This window comes from Nipponia nippon, unplaced genomic scaffold (genome assembly GCF_047370975.1).
Source record: "Nipponia nippon isolate SJK-2023a ecotype South Korea unplaced genomic scaffold, ASM4737097v1 scaffold_11, whole genome shotgun sequence".
NCBI classification, from domain to species: domain Eukaryota; kingdom Metazoa; phylum Chordata; class Aves; order Pelecaniformes; family Threskiornithidae; genus Nipponia; species Nipponia nippon.
In genome coordinates, this window is record NW_028262302.1 from 13338297 (window position 1) to 13356064 (window position 17768).

Here is a 17768-nt window from a genome sequence, read left to right on the forward strand (position 1 = left end):
GCCAACAATATCCACCATCCCCACTTTATCCATACAGTCAGTCACTTCCCATCATCAAAAGCTATCTGGTTCGTTAGTCCTTGATAAACCCATGTCGACTGATCCCAATCACCTCCTTATCCTTCCTTATCAGTTTCCAGGACATATTTCCTAATCTTCCCAGGGCTTGAGGTTAGGCTGAGCAACCTGCAGTCCCTGGATCCTCCTTCTTGACCTTCTTGCAAATGGCCATATTTGCCTTTTTCCAGTCACCAGGAATCACCCTCAATCACCAGGACCTTTAAAAAAAATGACAGAGTCCTTGTGATGACATTGGCCAGCTTTTTCGGTACTGTGATACAACCCACCTGGGTATCAGAGACTTGCATAGGCCCCCTTTGCCCAACACAGTGGCCCTCTGTCAGGGCATAATGCTTCACTTCACGAGACTTTTCCATCAAATGGACTAATTTTCCAACAATATCAACAGATTTTCTGCAAGCACTGATACATATACTAAAAAGCACATATACTAAAATGGTACAGACAATTGTCACTTGCTGCAAAAAAGCAAATTTTCCAAGAGAAGCAATATGCTAAAATGAGATTTTTTTTATTTTTAAAGATACTCAGCATCTATTTTGTTACAGTTTATTTTCTGCATGTTCCTTCTTTTCCTTCAAACAGAAATCTTAGCATAATCGATAAAAATCAACAGCTTGCATAGCTTCAGTTTCAAGCTGCAAACTAAACAAGACATTAAACGGACCAAATCCAAACTTGATATTTCAGATCAAATCCCCTTTGTCACAGCCTTATTCCAAATGCCACATTTCATTAGCATAGCCACAGTATTATTATAAACAAATAGTAAAGTCAGATGTTATGACCAACATTACCCTGCTCAAAGGAAGCTTTAGCACAGGACTGTGTAGGACTGCACTTTCTGCAACTGTTCCATCTCTCTGGAAATCAAAGAGTGTAAACTGCATGCACAGAAAAGATAGCTGGTTTTGTACATCAATGCAAGGCAGGCTAGTCTTCGGTGTAAGGAGTTTACGATGTGCTGTGTGAAAGGGTCTTAGAGATCAGAGGCCGCTCCAAACTTACAAAACTGTGCTTCAGAACATGTTCACAGGATGCAATTATTTGCCTTGCAAAGAATAGGTCACTGAGGGGTCCTTTCAGCACAGGCATTTTACTAATAATATTCAGAAGACTCCAGAGAGTGTTCTGAGAACACAATTTTTGTTTATGAGCCTCTGTAAAGAGGTGATTAAAAAAAGAGCGGGCCTTGAAAATAATACTTGAGGTCAGCATAGTAATGTCCTACTTGGGAGAAGAACAGTGAAGATTAATTTTGCTAATTGTATTTTTAAAGCTCAAGTGGTGACTTAGAAACGGGTAAAAATATGTCAAACTGTTTACTCTAAGTTTTAAGGGATGTGCAAGTAGATACTTTCTCCCTGATCTGTACTTATCAAAACCAAAGTATTTCATTTAACAAGTAACACTCCTCTTTCCTTTTATTCAGTTTAATGCTTTGCTGAGCAAACTTCATTTCCAAAGAAGCTTGAGGAAACACAAACGTCAAACATAGCAAGGAATCCAAATGACACTCTAAAACCAGTGCTTTAGTTCAGGAGCTGAAATATCATCAAGGCTGTTTGCAATGAAAAGAGTGAGGTCTATCATTGACATTCTTCAACACTTCAAACGGCAGAACTTCAAACATGCCAAATAAGAAAGTATCACACATGCCTTCCCTCTCATATGCATTCCTTTAAGTAGGTCTCAAAAATTCTTCTGGTTCACACTGCTGTAACAAGCATTTCTTTAATTAAGTTAAATACAGTAGATCTATCTCTATGGAGAGACAGGTAAAAAACACAGCCAGACTCTGCACCAGCTGCCAGAGATGCTTTGTTTATATAAACTGCAAAACTGTCATGGAAGCATGTGAAACAACTAGTTTGGATAGTTACAGCAGATCAGCGGATATCTTGAAGAACAGGTTAGACACTAAGGAAAAAGAAAATAAACCTTGCACAGGTGTGAAAATGTTAGGTGTGAAAATGCATTCCCTGAGGCACAAGGATTCTTAAAACGAAGTGCTGCAATCATCCCTATTACTAAAGGGAAAAATAATCATTTTGCCTGTAACCAAAGAACAGCGCTGGCACATGCAAGAGCAGAGTGTAGCCATACTCCCTTCCATACTCCAGCTGCTCAACAGCTGCACCACTGAAAGAGGAAGACCAGCTCTAGAAGCTCCAATTGTCATCCATTTGTGGGGCCACAGTAGAACAAGATAGGCATAGACACAGACCTAGCATGCTGCAGAAAGTTTGTAAGATTATTCCTCTCTTGTACACAGCAGAATTTCACACACTGGGGAAAGTAAGAAGAGAGAAAGAGGAGGCCACGTCTGGAAAATTTAATTTAGTCTCCCTCTCTCTCTTCCCTCTCTCATTCCCCCCCTCCACTCTAAGGTAAGTTTCTTCTCTCTGACAATGACTTGAAAAAAAATTATATTGTCTCTAAAGACAGGACACAAGCAAGAGCAAGGCCTTAAGTTCATGCTGGCAGATACAGTGAAACTATCCAGACACCTTAAGATGAGAATCGAAGTAGTCTATAGCACCCAGATATTTTGTTGCCATCACTGATGCAAATTAGAGAAGCTGACGATCCGTACGCTAGCTAGGGACAGTCACAGTGCAGCAACAGGTATTACACGTACTTTCCTTCAGACTGAAGGCGGGAGAGGAGAAAACAACAGCTGCAACTTACACACAGATCCAATTAAGCATCAAAACAAAAGTTGTTGTTCTAGGTCACCCATATACAGTACAACTCACCGTTTTCCCTGTACCACTGCTATATCTCATGAGACACAGCACCGTAAAAGAAACCGTTACTGTCAGGCTGGCTTTCATCACAGCAGTGCTGCGCTCGCTCAGCTGCTGGTGACTAACACTGGAAGACAGCAGGTCACAGAATGCAAACCATAAAAGTTACTGCAAAGCAGAATTTTCTTATTTACTGAGTAATTCATCTGCTAAATCAGTTGGCTGGGGCCAGATATTGGCAACAAATTTTTAAATCAAATTATGACTGAGAGAGTGCTTTATTAACAAAGCATTGGCTTGAGGCATGTCAACCATTCTGTGCCAGTAGGATCGAGCCTCAATGGTGCTTATAAACAGAATTCCAATTATGTGGACATTTCTGAAAGAAACCATTTATGAAACCACCACTCTAGCAGAGTTTTAAATCAGTTTTAGCTATCCCTTAAGACATCCTGAAATAACGTAAGTAATGTTTGAGAAGAAATTGCTTTTCTTTTTCTTCCAGCACAGTATGAGTGATCTAGATTATGCTCTTCTATGAGACACTTCATAAAGGCAGAATTAAACTGTGCAAAGTTTTTAGATACCTTGAAGTCTAGCATTCTTTCAGCCAGTCTAAATAGACGTTTCAGAAGAAAAAAAAACTGTTAGTAAACAGTTTCAATACCATGAAAACCAGTTTCCCACCTTTAGAAAATTGAGATAGTTACGGATCAATATAAAATTCTTCAACAAAGTAAAGACTCCCTCTTATTCTCTGATTCGTCAGCTGAAGAGTTCATCAACAACAATTACCTAGTAGTTAGGGGATATCTGATGACTTATATCACAACTGCATTGCAGAACCATTTCCTAGCTTGCCCATCTGATTCTGCAACATCACTGTATCACTGAAATAATCCACCTGCCTAACAGCTTGTCCTCTGCCTATAATCAAAGACAAGTCTGAGCACCTCGGAACTGCAAGACAAACTGAAGGATGCTGTAGGTGAAATATCCATTTCTATTAGCACTGAAAACAAAAGCAAAAAACCCAGACACTTCTACACATGCAAGCTCTTTTCTTTCAGCTTAGACACACTCATACAAAATGTCTTGAGAAGAACCTTGTGCAGACATGGCTATCCCTCTTTGCAACACGGATCAGCCCTAACCATCTTCAAAATGAGAATAAAGGCTGGCATAAATATGGGGTGGGGAAAAAACCACACATGATGATGTGTCTTTGTAAAATAGTGTCTAAAAATATCATAATGACAGCTGCTTTGCTACTTGATTTTTAACATCTGTTTTTTGAAGCAAAATTGTTACAACAGGATCCGAAGCAGTTACTTGCAGAAAAACACAGAATTAAAACAGAAGATTAATCTTCATTTATCCTGGGTGAAGAATGATGAAGAATACTTATTACTATTAGCTTAAAACTGCGGTCCATCTTGAATCATCCACTGAATGACATGCTAAAATACAAAATAATCAGTTTTCTGATGCATGTTACCACAATCTCCAGGCATTGGCTGAAGAACGCAGGGGTTGTTAGCAGGCTAGGCGAGAGGAATATCTAACTCTAAATTCCTTTCTAAAAGTAAGTTTAGGGAGAAGGGAAGAGAAAGGAAAGAATGACAACACTGCACACAGCTCAGAAAAAAAAAAAAGGGCTAACTGAATACAGATTAGAAGCTGTCTCTTGCCTGCAGAATCCCTCTCCAAGAGGTGACTTTAAAAGTTCATTCAATTCCAGAGTACACCAAGATACATCCATAGTGAATGATTAAGTGTTCTCCACAGAACTAATGAACCTGCTACCTGTTGTTCTGTGGGTACCAAATAGCTGCTTCATTAGTGTTACTTTTCCTGTGGTGGTTTAAGTGTCTCGGGTAAAAACCAAAGCAAAACACTGAAAGTTATCTAGGCCACAAGTGCCATCTATATGGTTTCTCAAGTGTTCCTAACATTAATGCAGAAAACGCAACATTTTTTAAAAGGGCCTGATAATTATTTATTTGAGTTGTATTTTTAACATCACAAGGAAATACTTGAAAAGTATAATGCAAGCACACCTCTCACAAATAATATAATAGCTATCACCTCTGTGGCAGTAACTATGAACAACCTCGCTCCTGGTATCAAGGCTCCATGTACAAGATGTTCCTGTGCAATGAAACATCCATGTCATACTGTCGTGGTACACTGGCAAGAATGTTCATGATCCTGTGCTAAAAAACACAGTTGCACGTTATGGAGCCTTGACAGCTCAACATCTAAAAGCAGAAAGAGTATGGGGAAAACGAGTGTTTTCTTCCTTATATGCCAAATGGCATAGATTAAAAGAAGTATTTTTAGTATTTCATTTCACTCTCTTCTGAATTACACAGCTGCAAGAAAAATGTGCGGAATTAGGATAAAATCTCCTACCACAAAGATTTAAGCAAAGAGGCTCAAGCTCAGACTCAATCCCTGAGGATCTGAATTTGAACAGGAAGTTTTTAGGAATAGGAAATATAGAGCAAACTAGCTACAGAATCTGAGGTGACTGGCCAAACAAACTTTAATTTTTCCTTGTAAACAAACAGATAAGAAATCTAGAAGCATGCTGTACCACTTCACCCACTCTCCGCCAAAATCTTCAGTATTTCAGGTAACATATTTCAGACTCTTGAAAAGCACAGTTGTCCAAATGCACTGAAGTCAAAAGATCATGGTTATCGTTAGCTCCAAATGAAGATACAGCATGAGGTGAGATCCATTAGATGAAGCACAGAGTTCCAAGAACAGAAGACGCTGCTGCTTCATCTGCCCTGTACTAGATTGCAGAGAGAGAAAGAAACAAAAACCTCAAGTCTTAACTCAGGACTAAAAATAAAAAAAAACATATAAAGCAGGGGAGGAAAGGGTCAAGGGGTAAAGAGGACAAGTATGAAATATCCAATACCCCAGTGGACCATAAGTTGACATGCAGGATTCCAGCAAGTTGAGACTTGCCTTGTAATCTCTATTCTGGTGCTTTCAAGCTTCCCAGAGGGAAACTAGCTTGGAAGTGAGAAAGGAAACTCCTCCTACTCAGTCCCTAAAACTCTTATTCTCTCTAAAGGTAAAACTGAAGGCTCAGAGTACCTGAAGGGCTATATGTTACGTTATTTTGACAGGATTTTTCCTCAGACTTCCTAAAACATATTGGATTATCATTATGCCGAAATCTAAAAAACAAACAGAGGAATTTTTTATCTAGGAGTGGGATGCAGCAAGAAGGATCCCAAAGGGGTCAATTGCTCCGTATAGTACCCAGACAAAAACTTCATAGTAAATTTTCTGTAAAAACAGCTGAAGAGGAGAGAAATCTTATAGCCATGCAGAGAACATTTATTAAGAAGGCCATTTTGTAAAGGAGCTTTCTTCCAGAGGAGGATCTGGAAATTCTGGATCCAGAGCTGATTTCATATTCATCACGCAGAAACAGCATGAAACACGTGTTTTCTAACTGGGAACAAGTTGACCATACACTTAAAACAAAGACATTTGCTTTGTTCATGATGCATGTAACAGTCATTAAGAGCACTGTCTGTACCTGAAGGGGAATATTAGCAGAAGTCTCCAAGTACCCATTCAAGTAACTGACCAGAAGTTACTTAAATTAAAACGAATGCTAAAACTAATCTTAGATTTACACAAGGTTTACGTTAAAGAAAAGAAAAAGAATATATGGATATAAAGATGTCACTTATGATTCCACCACTGACTACTAAGTAGCAAAAATTCACAGCATCACTGAGGTTGGAAGCGACCTCTGGAGATAGTCTAGTCCAACATCCCTACTCCAAGCAACATCAACTAGAGCAGGTTGTCCAGGATCTTGTCCCGTCAGGTCTCTGGGGACAGTAGAAGAATAGCTGGAGAACATGTGCAGACCAACAGGCACTACTGGCAGAAAGGCTGCAGACTGATGCAGATGATACACATGTAAAACCAGAAGCAGAAAATACAGAGTCAGCTGCTCAAAGAAACTTAATTCTACTTATTAACACCTTTAATTATACACGGTCATTCACTCCTCTGCCTCTTAAGTACACAGAGGACATGGCACCCTTTTACAGCTATGCAGAATCTAGACAATTTTCCTGCTTGACAGCCAAAACTCGCTTTGAAGAAAAATATTATAGGCTTCCCAGACTATTTATGCATATGCAAATTTACTTCCAAAGCACCACTACTGCAGAAATTTATTTTATGAGGGCACATATTAAGAAGAACAGAAAACTGCAGGAATTGTTTCAAATTATATTGTTTTTACAGTGGTTTTTTTTTTAATACTCAAGCTCCTAAATTTTGTGAAATGTTAAGACCATCAAAACAGTAAATAATCAAGCTGGGACAGCCACAATGTATCATCTAGATTATTGATACGTTTATGTTTGAATTAAACTTGGCCCATTCAGTCAAATGCAATGTAAAACCAAGAAATAAGAATACGGGTCATACCCAAGACTGGGAAGTACGAAGTATGGGAAACAGGATCACCGTCATCTTTGGGTGTTTAACTGGGAACAGCTCTAGTAACCACATTGAGGGAGAATGATGAAAATTTAGCTTCTTTCCGTTTATGTTTTGTTTAGGTTACCAAGAAGATCAAAGAGTGACTTGGAGAACAGGAAAAGCACATGCTGTGATAGCTAGGAATTCTTTTCAATCTTGCTTCTTGCCACGATCTGTCTTTCAAAGGACAAACCAGTTTTCCTGTTGCTACTAACAACAACAACAACAACAAAAAGACTAGAGACTATTTAGATGGAAGGCAAAACCAAACCATGTCATGGGGACAGTGGCTCTTGTCCATGCTCTACCAAACAGCTACATTGCAGTGCAGTGCAAATTTGACAGATGATGACAATGGAATGCAACTTTTGTTTTTCCAAGAAGGTAAAGAAATTGGTTGACAAAAAAGAATAAATAAGAGATTGAAGAGATCCTGACTCTGCCCAGCTTTATACATCAGGAACACTTCCTTACTCCCAAACCTCACCATCTAGAGATTTTGTTTCCCACCTTCACTCCCCTGGCATCTCTCTGTATTAATCGCTGTCAGGTCAGAAGAGGAACATTTTTCATCTATGGGACGACCCAAAGCTCAGATGAAAGCACACAGATGAGCCTCTGTTCCCCAGAAGAGGAGATCCTGCACTTCTCTACCATTTCCAAAAGCCAGTCATTCACAAAAAACCAGCATCTTCTCATCCTCTTCCCCCGCCACTAGCTCCACCTGGAAAACCACAAGTAAATTCTTGCAACGCAGTAGCCTATGCCTGTCACTCTCAGAGATGACTCTCTCAGGTACATAACCACCAGTTTTAAGACAGAAAGCATCTTTTAGCAACTTTATGCTGTTTGGTTTTTTGGTTTTTGGGGGTTTTTTTGTGTGTTTTTTTTTTAATTCTGTCAGCTGTTCTAAAAGTAGTAGGTCCCCTACTTCTGCCTCTCCTTAAACCCGGCTCTACAGCAGTCCCATTAGAGTCTTGATTAATGCACAGCGTTTTCTCCCCATTAAGGTAAAGACACTGTAATTAAATGGTAAAAAGAAAAACAGAAGTGTGGCTGGAAGCTGAGCCCAGGCAAACCTGAATTTGAAACAAAGCACACTTGGAAGATAAGCAACAACTTGTTCACATAATTAACTGCAGAAAAAATAGGGGAGGGCCTGGAAGTTGTTGGTGTTTTCATACTTTGGTTGCCTTTCCGAAAGTTTTAGGGAGATAAAACAAGTTACTGGACTCAGGTGAGCTGCATTCAGGATTTGTCTAGAGCCAAAAGTGATTTCCCACCCACTTTTTGTGAAAGCAGCACAGTTTACACCTCCTTCAGGTTGGGCTCGATGATCTCAGACGTCCTTTCCAACCTTAACAATTCTGTGATTCCATGATTCCTTTTGGGAAGAGGAAGGATAAGTCTTCTGTGAAACCTGGCAACTCCCTCCACCTCGGGACAATGCGTAACTACATAATAGGCGTCAGCTCCCCAAGGAGCTGTCTGCACCAGGGCTCCAGCACCTAACAAGCTCAAGGCTGAAAAGACTACTCATTTATTCTAATAAAGGGGCTCTAATCCATATAGCCAAGGAAGTAACCAAAACGGAAAAACAATACACAATTTCAGATTAAACGCTTAAACAGGGAACTTAACAGTGGAAGAGCAGCATTTGCCAAATATTGTAACCCATAAGTCCTCTTTTATTTCCTCCTTTCTTTCAGTACAACTTAAACATTCAGGATCTACTTTCATTATCAAAGAAACAACTCCTAAGTATCAGCTAGGGTCAGATCCTGATCCTCTCCTCTTTTCCAGACAATACAAGCACACATTTCAAAGTCCTTCCTTTGCTTTATGGCCCTTTTTCATGTTACACATCAGAAACGTCGGCTGTAGAGCAGCTGTATCAAAACTCGAGTTGTTGATTAATCATTGTTAATATGCCATCTCTACAGAATACTAATATGGGTGACAAACTTAGTAACAGAGTACTTAAGTGCAGCCTTCTTCCTACCACAATATTACAGATTTTACAGATTTCTTATGTGATAATTCCACAGGCAGTGATCAAGATAATTCTAAAGACAGAATGAATGACTTGATTAAGTATTTGATTCTGGCCTCAAGATTTATGGCTCTGTCTCCAGAGGCCGGTCTATTCTGTGAACTGAATGAACCAAGATCCTGTTGGAAAAAAACAGCACAGACACTATAAAGCTGTAGCAAAATCTGTAAAAAGAAGATTTAAAATTACTTTACCACTACATTAAAAAAACCCACCACCTTTCATGCATTCCCTTCTTTTGAAGATAATATGAGATTATAGTAAAGGATTTCTGTTTATGCACACACATTTTGAGTGGAATCATACCAATCACACACAGGTCATCAGCGGGGTGGGAACTTGCAGAAACTCATGCAACATTTCCTGAAGCAACAGAGCAACAGATAACATCTCTGACCAGAACAGCTTACTATTAACTGCCACACATTTGCGGACACCAGGGAAATGCCCAGACTCAGCACTCTTCCTCCAGAGCCTGGAGCAGAGAGCAAATGCTCTCCAATGATTAAAGGTCTCGCTACCAACAAACACAGCACTATTAGCCAGACATCCTCACTCCCTCCAATTTATCTCAACATCCTGCCACTTTACTTTTTACAAAGTTATTGTCTTCAGTCCATCCTTATCAGATCACCAATTAAATCATGTTCAGTGCAGAGAAAACTGCAGAGAATTTAACCTTCAAATTCTAAAACCTGATTATTTACAAGACAGATTTGCAGGGAGGGGGAATGGCTCAGATTTGGCAGAGAAGGAGAATGGCCCACATTTGACATGGTTAAGGACCTTCTGCCCCCTTCTTTACTACCATGCAAATCAAATTCAAACAAAAGTGATATCAATGATCCTGAGTTTATGTTAACGAACTTATTTCCCTATAGAAAAGTTAATGCTAACCTTTAACCCTTGAAGTTAAGTTAAAGGAAGCTAGAGCAGCTATAATACAGACATATACCAGTATATATACATTGATAAGTCAGGCTACCATTTCTTCTTATAACTTCACTGAAAGGGTTGTTAACCATTGGAACAGGCTGCCCAGGGAAGTGGCTGAGTCCCCATCCCTGGTGGTATTTAAAAGACGTGTGGATGTGGCACTTAGGGACATGGTTTAGTGGTGGACTTGGCAATGTTAGGTTAACAATTGGACTTGATGATCTTAAAGGTCCTTTCCAACATAAACAATTCTATATTTTTAAACAAAGCAACAGAGTGCAACCAACCCAACATTAATATGTGAGACGTCTGATTTCTAAAATAATTACATTCTTAATATATGGAAATATCCTTATAAATGTAAGCAGCTATAAGCTGCAAATACCCAGAAGTACTTAGTTCATTCCACTCAGACCAATTACATGCTTCCTCACAGTGGGAGAAGAAGAAAGTTCCCCTCGCCTTTGCCCTTCACTGGCTGCTGCCACTGTTCATTTTCTACTCTTCAGACCCCTGTGGGAGGCAAATCAGCTCAGTAAGCCAGCGGAAACTAACCCCAGAAAGAGGAGCATAGAGTTTTCTGCTGGCCCAGCACAGTAAGTCCCACCTCTGGTGTTCATCAACACAAGGGAGAGGCCAGGAACACATAACCAGGAGAAACTGCATAGAGAAGGAACAGCTTGAGTAAAGGTAGGAAGAAAGAGCTCCTCCACACAATAGTTGCAAGGTGTTAGACCAGCTTGGTTACTTGTGAAATCATACTGACTACGCTAGCATTTTCTCTTCCAGATGACAAGTCAGTTGGAATATAAGCAGCAGATCTACATCATCACTTACACTGTTGTAACACCCCTGGCTATGTGAAGAAACAAAGCTGTCAGTCAAAAATAAGGCAACACATCTTAGTACTGTCACCATCTTTGGTCTTCATTCAGAAAAATGTGTGTCCTTAGTATGCTTGTTCTGTAAATATGATAGTGAATGCAACAGAAGGAAAACAAAAAAGATAACAAATGAAGAGAGCGCTTCATTTCCACTTTTGTAGAAATGCAAAAAGGCATGTCACATCATGGCCTGCAAACTTTCCTGGTAGAGATGTAGATCTCTTCAGAAAGCTTTGCATATATAAATTGCATTACAAGCTGTATGTATAAAAACCAAACAAATTTGATAAACACCTTCTAAGTAGGGAATGAGTCCTAAGAGGTTTAGAAATCCCTGGTTTACTCTGAGGATAAGCTTTAACCATACATCTGAGGTCTTGTATTTCACAAGGGAGCAAAACAAATGAAAACTGATAAGACGTTTCTGTTTTTACATCCTACTTATATCCAGATAAAGAAGCAACACAGAAAGTGACAAACAAAAACCAGACATGTAAAATACTTCCTGATCCTTTGGGTTTGCTACTCTGCTCCTGATTCCTCTCTGCTCCCTTATTCTGTAAGGCTAAATGTGAGGAAAGATATAATAAGGAACTATAGAAACAAGGTGTTGAAAGGAAAGGTAGTCAGAGCAAAGATCACATGCAAAACAAAACAACAACAAAGAGAAATGGGATAGTAATGGTAGTAAGAAATTCAAATGGTAAGAAAGCAGTGTGTTAAAAGGCTGGTGTATTTCCAGCAGCAAATTTGATACCTGTAGGTAATGTTCTATTTTCGTGGCAATGTCACAATGCTCTTGGTAGCGTATAGATCCACAAACTTCCGGGAGTGCATTCTCTCCCCACAGTAATGCAATATTTCACACTGGCTAAGGTTTCTACAGAACTACATTATTCTACCTCACTTGAATGATAAAAATTCGCCTCCTCAGTGCTTTTCCAGACAGAGCCATACATCTCACTGAACTTGAGCAAGGTCACGTTCCAATTGCAGAAACAGTGAATGGCCGGAAATACCTGTGGAAATTCATGGATCCTTTATTTTATCCATTCAGCTTGCCACTGAACTGACCTAGGGTTTCCTCACTATGTTTCCAAAGGAAGGAAAGAAAACATTAGAGCACTGATGTCCTGAGAACACTCTGAGCAGACACAACCTTCATACTGACGTCCATTGTAGCCGCTTCCTTTGAGACGCTACCGTTTCATCAAAAATTCACGACAGACTTGCAATCATCAGCTTTGAAATGTGATTGCTAGCTTCCAAAATTATCATTCAACACACAAAATTCCAAGCACCCTGAGAATCCCAATTCCCAAAGCTATGAATGACACGATACTCTCATTAAAACTGTTGCAGAGAGTTTTCAAAACACAATCCTCATAAACCTGAACACTTCAATAAAATACATGAGTCATCTGTAAGACTAACATGTTATGATAAACTTACTGAAAAAGAATCATTGCTGGTATTTTATAAGTCTCATTTTTCAATATTTGAGATGAGCAATTTTACAGGTCTCAAAAAATAAAAGTTTTTCATGAAAAAGAATAATGGGGATTTCAAATATATGTGATCATTAACATCAAAATGTTGTGGTCACCACTAGTTATTTTGGGGACTGCTACACTAAACTGTGATCTCAGACAAAAATCTCCCTCTTATGGCATGTTGCATTTCATTCATACAACTGTGGTTTTGATGCCAACAAAGTTTTCCAAGACAAAGTTGTACATGGTTTTCCTACAGATTAAGGCCTTTATTAAATAATGTAGCCCATTCAGACTGGCTTAAAATAGAAAAGAATCCTATAACCAATGCTTCTCAGTTCTGGGCACACTTTAAAATACATTCTCACTAACTTCAGATATTCAACATTTACCATTTTACCTCTTCCAACAATCTATGAACAAGTAATTTTGTATTTGGAGCTTTTCCTAACTCTCATAACTGTGCTTCACCACCATGCTGTTCATTTGCAATATTAGGCAAAATTCAACAAACAGAATCAAAATTTCTTCAGATCACTTTCTTCAAAGGAACCTTTTTCAGTTAGTTAAACTAGTTGGGAACACTCACAAAGTTTCGTTAGTGAAAACTGCTTTAAGATTTTATTTCTAACAACTTGCGGTTTGTCTCAGTTCCATTTGAGAAGTGATACTCAAGAAGTATCTTTAGGATGGCACCTTTCTTGTAACCAAACAGCCTACAGACTAGCCAAAGACCAGATCTGCATGAACTCCAGAGTAGCACAATGATTTCTATGCCAGCCACTACAGTTTTTGTAAATTCTGTTGTACTGGGTGTAGATGGCAAGGTGCTGGCAGCCAGCGGGCTGCAAGGGTGGCCCCTGTGAGAAGAGGCCAGGGGCTGCCCTGTCCCAGGCCCAGCTGGCTCCAACAGACCCACAGCAAGACACAGCTGAGCCCCTCAGCGAAGCTGGCAGCACCTCTGGGAAAGCGTATTTAAGAAAGGGCAGAAAATGCCACAGAGAGGAGGAGATAACAAACTGAGTGAGAAACAGCAGAGGGAACACCAAGGTCAGAGAAGGAGGGGGAGGAGGTGCTCCAGGTGCCAGAGCAGATATCCACCACCGCAGCCTGGGAAGGACCCAAGCTGGAGCAGGTGGATATGCCCTGAAGGAACTGCGGCACATGGAGAGCCTGTGCCAGAGCAGATTTTTTTCCTGAAGGATTGCAGCCAGTGGGAAGCCCACGCCAGAGCAGAGGAATAATGTGAGAAGGAAGGAGCAGCCGAAAGAAACCACCTCACACCAACAGCAACCCCTCTGCCCCCTGCGCCACACGGGGAGGGGCACAGGAGTCTGGGGTGCAGGAGTGAGGTTGAGCCTGGGAAAGGGGGGAGGAAAAGTGTTGCTTTCGTGTCTGTTTTTCTGTTTCTTACTGTCTGAATCTATTTTAACTGGCAACAAGTTAAATTCATTTTCCCCATTTTAAGCCTGTTTTGCCTGCGACAGTAATGAGTAAGTCATCTCCCTGTCCTTATCTCAAGCTACGAGTCTTCTCATCCTATTTTCTGCCCCGCCCCACCAAGGAAAGGGAGAGACTGAGCAGCTGGGTGGGCATTTGCTGTTAGCCAAGGCTAACCCACACCTGCACGTAACAGCTTTGACCCAATCTTTTATAGGAGTGCTGATGAAGCAAGGGCTCAAACAGAGATTTGTGTTACATGGCATGAATCTTATTACTGCTGCTGAGTCCTGGTTCTGAAGGAGAGAAACGTAATACAAACTGGATAAGTGCCTAACGATTCTGAGTTAGGTTAAAGACCCTTCCTTCATCTATCTGTCCTTTGTGAAAAACAATGCAAGTCACAGGCTTGACACAGAGCACACATTTTCCATAATCCAAATTGTGACTATTACTTATAAAATAGCAAAGGCAGTGACCAATTCATTAACATTTCTCTTCCCTCTTTATCTTAAAGCTCAGTAAGCTCACAAAGCCTTTCAAATACAATCCATCAGATACAGAAATTGGTTCTAGTAAGCACCATTTTTGTGCATCCAAAATCCTACATAAACTGCCATTTATATTTGATTCACTGTCAGGTTTTATACAGACTCCTAATTCTGTGAGGGAGTAGATAGGATCCATCAGCAGAACAAAACAGAATAAACAATACAATAATCAAGTCCACTCAAAATACCGCACTTCTCAAGTGCTGCACTTCTCCAGAAACATATATTATTGCCTTACGCATCCAGACAGACCTTCATCCTGGGAGCTGTTATTGCTATTTCTTCCATAATCTAATTTGGGTTGCAAGCTTCAAGGGATGGGAACTTGATAGTAGGAAATAACATATCAATACAAGACAGCCCAAATAATAATCTGGCTTATTAAAATTTCTGTCATGTTGTCTAATCTCCATTTCCAAACAGGAGGTGCAATTAAGTCCTGGTAAAGTAACAGTCTTATTTTGCAATAGTGCAAGATTGAAGAGATTACAAGAGGGCTTCCCCAAAGGATCCCTTCCCATCTGTGCTCAAAGAGCAATAAACCCTATTCCTAGCAATGCTGATATCCTCAGTTAAAATGCTCCAGCATTCGAGAGTCAGAGCCAATTCCCTACACACCAATATATGGGCAGAATGAAGATCCTCTCCCTCTTTTTCCTTCTCTCATGCTTTTAAATCATTCCTATGACATACTGTTCCATATTCAGCCAAAAACCCCATCTTTTCTTATCCATTCCCTAGCTGATTTGTAAAACTTAACATTACTACAGAAGGAAGCAGTGAAGTTCTGAGTACTTCTTCTTAAATTAATTGCTTCGGATTAACTAGCAACAGGGATACGCACTGGAGCACCTTTCAGTTCATATCTGTCTTCACGGGTGGAACAGAGGCACTGCTGCTGCTTCGTAGCCTCACTAGCTCATAACCTTGGCCTGCAACCTGTTAGGTACACCAGGATCTAGAACACAAACTTGGAGTTTTAGACAGTCTCAACAGCAGGGGCACATATTTCATTAAATAAATTACTCTCTTCCTGCCTTACTGCACTACAAAAGGAGAATCCCTTACAATCACTTAGCTTACTGACTGTTGATGTTCTCAGTTAGCTACAACGTGAAAGCCTTGGACATTGATTTAATCACTCCCGTGCTGTCAGAAAGAGACAAAATCTACATATGATGCTTTCCTATGTTTTAAAGATCAGGAAATGACCCAATAATTTGTATTTTGACTGGTACAGAATCTAGAAGATACTATAATAGGAAAATCACTTAAGTGTAAAGTAATGCAGACTGCATAATCTTCTCTGATATGCTTCAGTTAGGTAAAAGTACCCAGGTCAGAGAAATTTAAGTCATACTATCAATAACACCCGCGTAGCCCTCTCTACCCGTCTGAAATACCTTAGTATGTTTTAAAACTATGAAGGATCATTCTTCTCAACCAGACAGACAAAATACATTTGCTTTTGCATGAACTGATCTTTAACTAGTCCATAGTCTATAACTCAATGAAGCATGTCCCTTAAACTAAACATAATACCTTACACCTTTTCACTTGTGTTTATTTTTAGTTGGTATAATATCAGTGTGTTTCAGGATCATCCCCCAGTTGTTTTTAAGGCCAACACAGGTAAGGTTATCTACTACCCATCCATCTATTCTTAAATTCCCTCTCTTCTCTTCACTTTGATTCAGGCTTTTTCTCTTTTATTTTTTTTTCTATAGACCTGAACCATGCAGTTTTCTTCTCTGCCCAAGGCATGCAGAGCTATCACTGCCTTCGCAACACACTCCCAGTGACGCCAAGCTTGTGCCTCATCCTCTCTCTATGTTAACTTATCACCCCTGAATTCACCCCAAGTTCTGTCTCTGCAAACTTGATTTCTCTCTAGAAATACCTCCGGGTCCACCTCACGCAGATGAGCGAGCCCAGAGAGGCAGACACTATCCCCGTGTCTTTTCTCACACAAAGAATGAACGAATCCATGCCAAAGCAAAGAACTTCCTTGCATCTCCCTTGTTCATGAGGCACTCCCATACCTCAGAACGAAGCACTGCTTTTCACCTCCTTCAGCTAAACGTTTAAAAGTTGGCGATATAAGAAATAAGGGACCAAGCAAACCATTCATAGCTTTTGTAAGAAAATAAATGAAGTGGCACTATCTTGCTGAGGTAAATTTTTAAGTAAAAGGACAGAAGCCTTCTTACGGCACGCTGTGTATGAACACTCTGGCTGTGCACAGGAGGCAGAAGGACATTTAGGGCTTCGCACACACTGTCAGCACGCCTGCCTGCAAAACTGCAACACCCGTGATAACCCATCAGGCTGCTCAGCACTTCAGGACGCAAACCCGCAGGGCCCCGCTGCCGGCGAGACCGAAGGCGGCCTCCCCCGGACTTCAGCGGGTGCCCAGGCGGGGGCCGAGCGCCCCAGCCCACCGCCCGCCGGCGATTTCCCAGGCGCCCGCACGCCGGGGCCAGGCCCCCAGCGGCACCCGCCTCCCCGCCGCCCTCCCGGGGCTCCCGCTCCGTGGGGCCGCGCCGGCCGGGCCGCCCCGAGCCGCTCCCCGCCCCTCCGGTGGCCCCCCACGCCCCGCCGCCGCCCCGGGCGCCGCAGGGCGGCCCGCAGGCCCCTCACGCCGGCCCGCCCGGCTGCACCTGCCGAGCCCGGCGTCCGGGAGCCCCGCCGGCCGCCCCCTGCCTCCCGCGGGCCCTCCGCCGCGGCCTGCCGCCTCCCGCCCGGCCCCGCACCGTTAGCGATGAGCTTGGCCGAGAGCTGCTTGACGAGCTCGGGGATCCGCTCCCACTGGCACTCCGAGCGGCACCGCTCGATCTCCGTCTCCAGCCGCGAGCCCGCCTTCTTGGTGGCCATGGCCGGGCCGGGCCGGGCCGATGGGCCCCGGCGGGGGACGGGGCCGGGGCCGGGGCCGGGGCCGGGGCCGGGGCGGCAGGAGCGGGCGGGAAGGAGGAGGCGGGGAAAGGACGGCGGCGGCGGCACCGGGCGCCTGGGCGGCGGCGGCTGGAGCGGCGGAACTCGAGGGCCGCGGC

General features: G+C 41.8%; 1 protein-coding gene across 3 annotated transcripts in view; it reads right to left on the reverse strand.

The window, feature by feature from the left end:
* TTC7B (tetratricopeptide repeat domain 7B) overlaps positions 1-17768 on the reverse strand; it is a 143748-nt gene extending 125980 nt beyond the window's left edge. For all 3 annotated transcript variants that reach the window (XM_087747504.1, XM_087747502.1, XM_087747506.1), the window contains exon 1: positions 17472-17768. In XM_087747504.1, coding sequence (XP_087603630.1) covers positions 17472-17592 — 121 coding nt within the window. In that variant the 5' untranslated portion in view covers positions 17593-17768. The remainder of the gene's footprint in view (positions 1-17471) is intronic.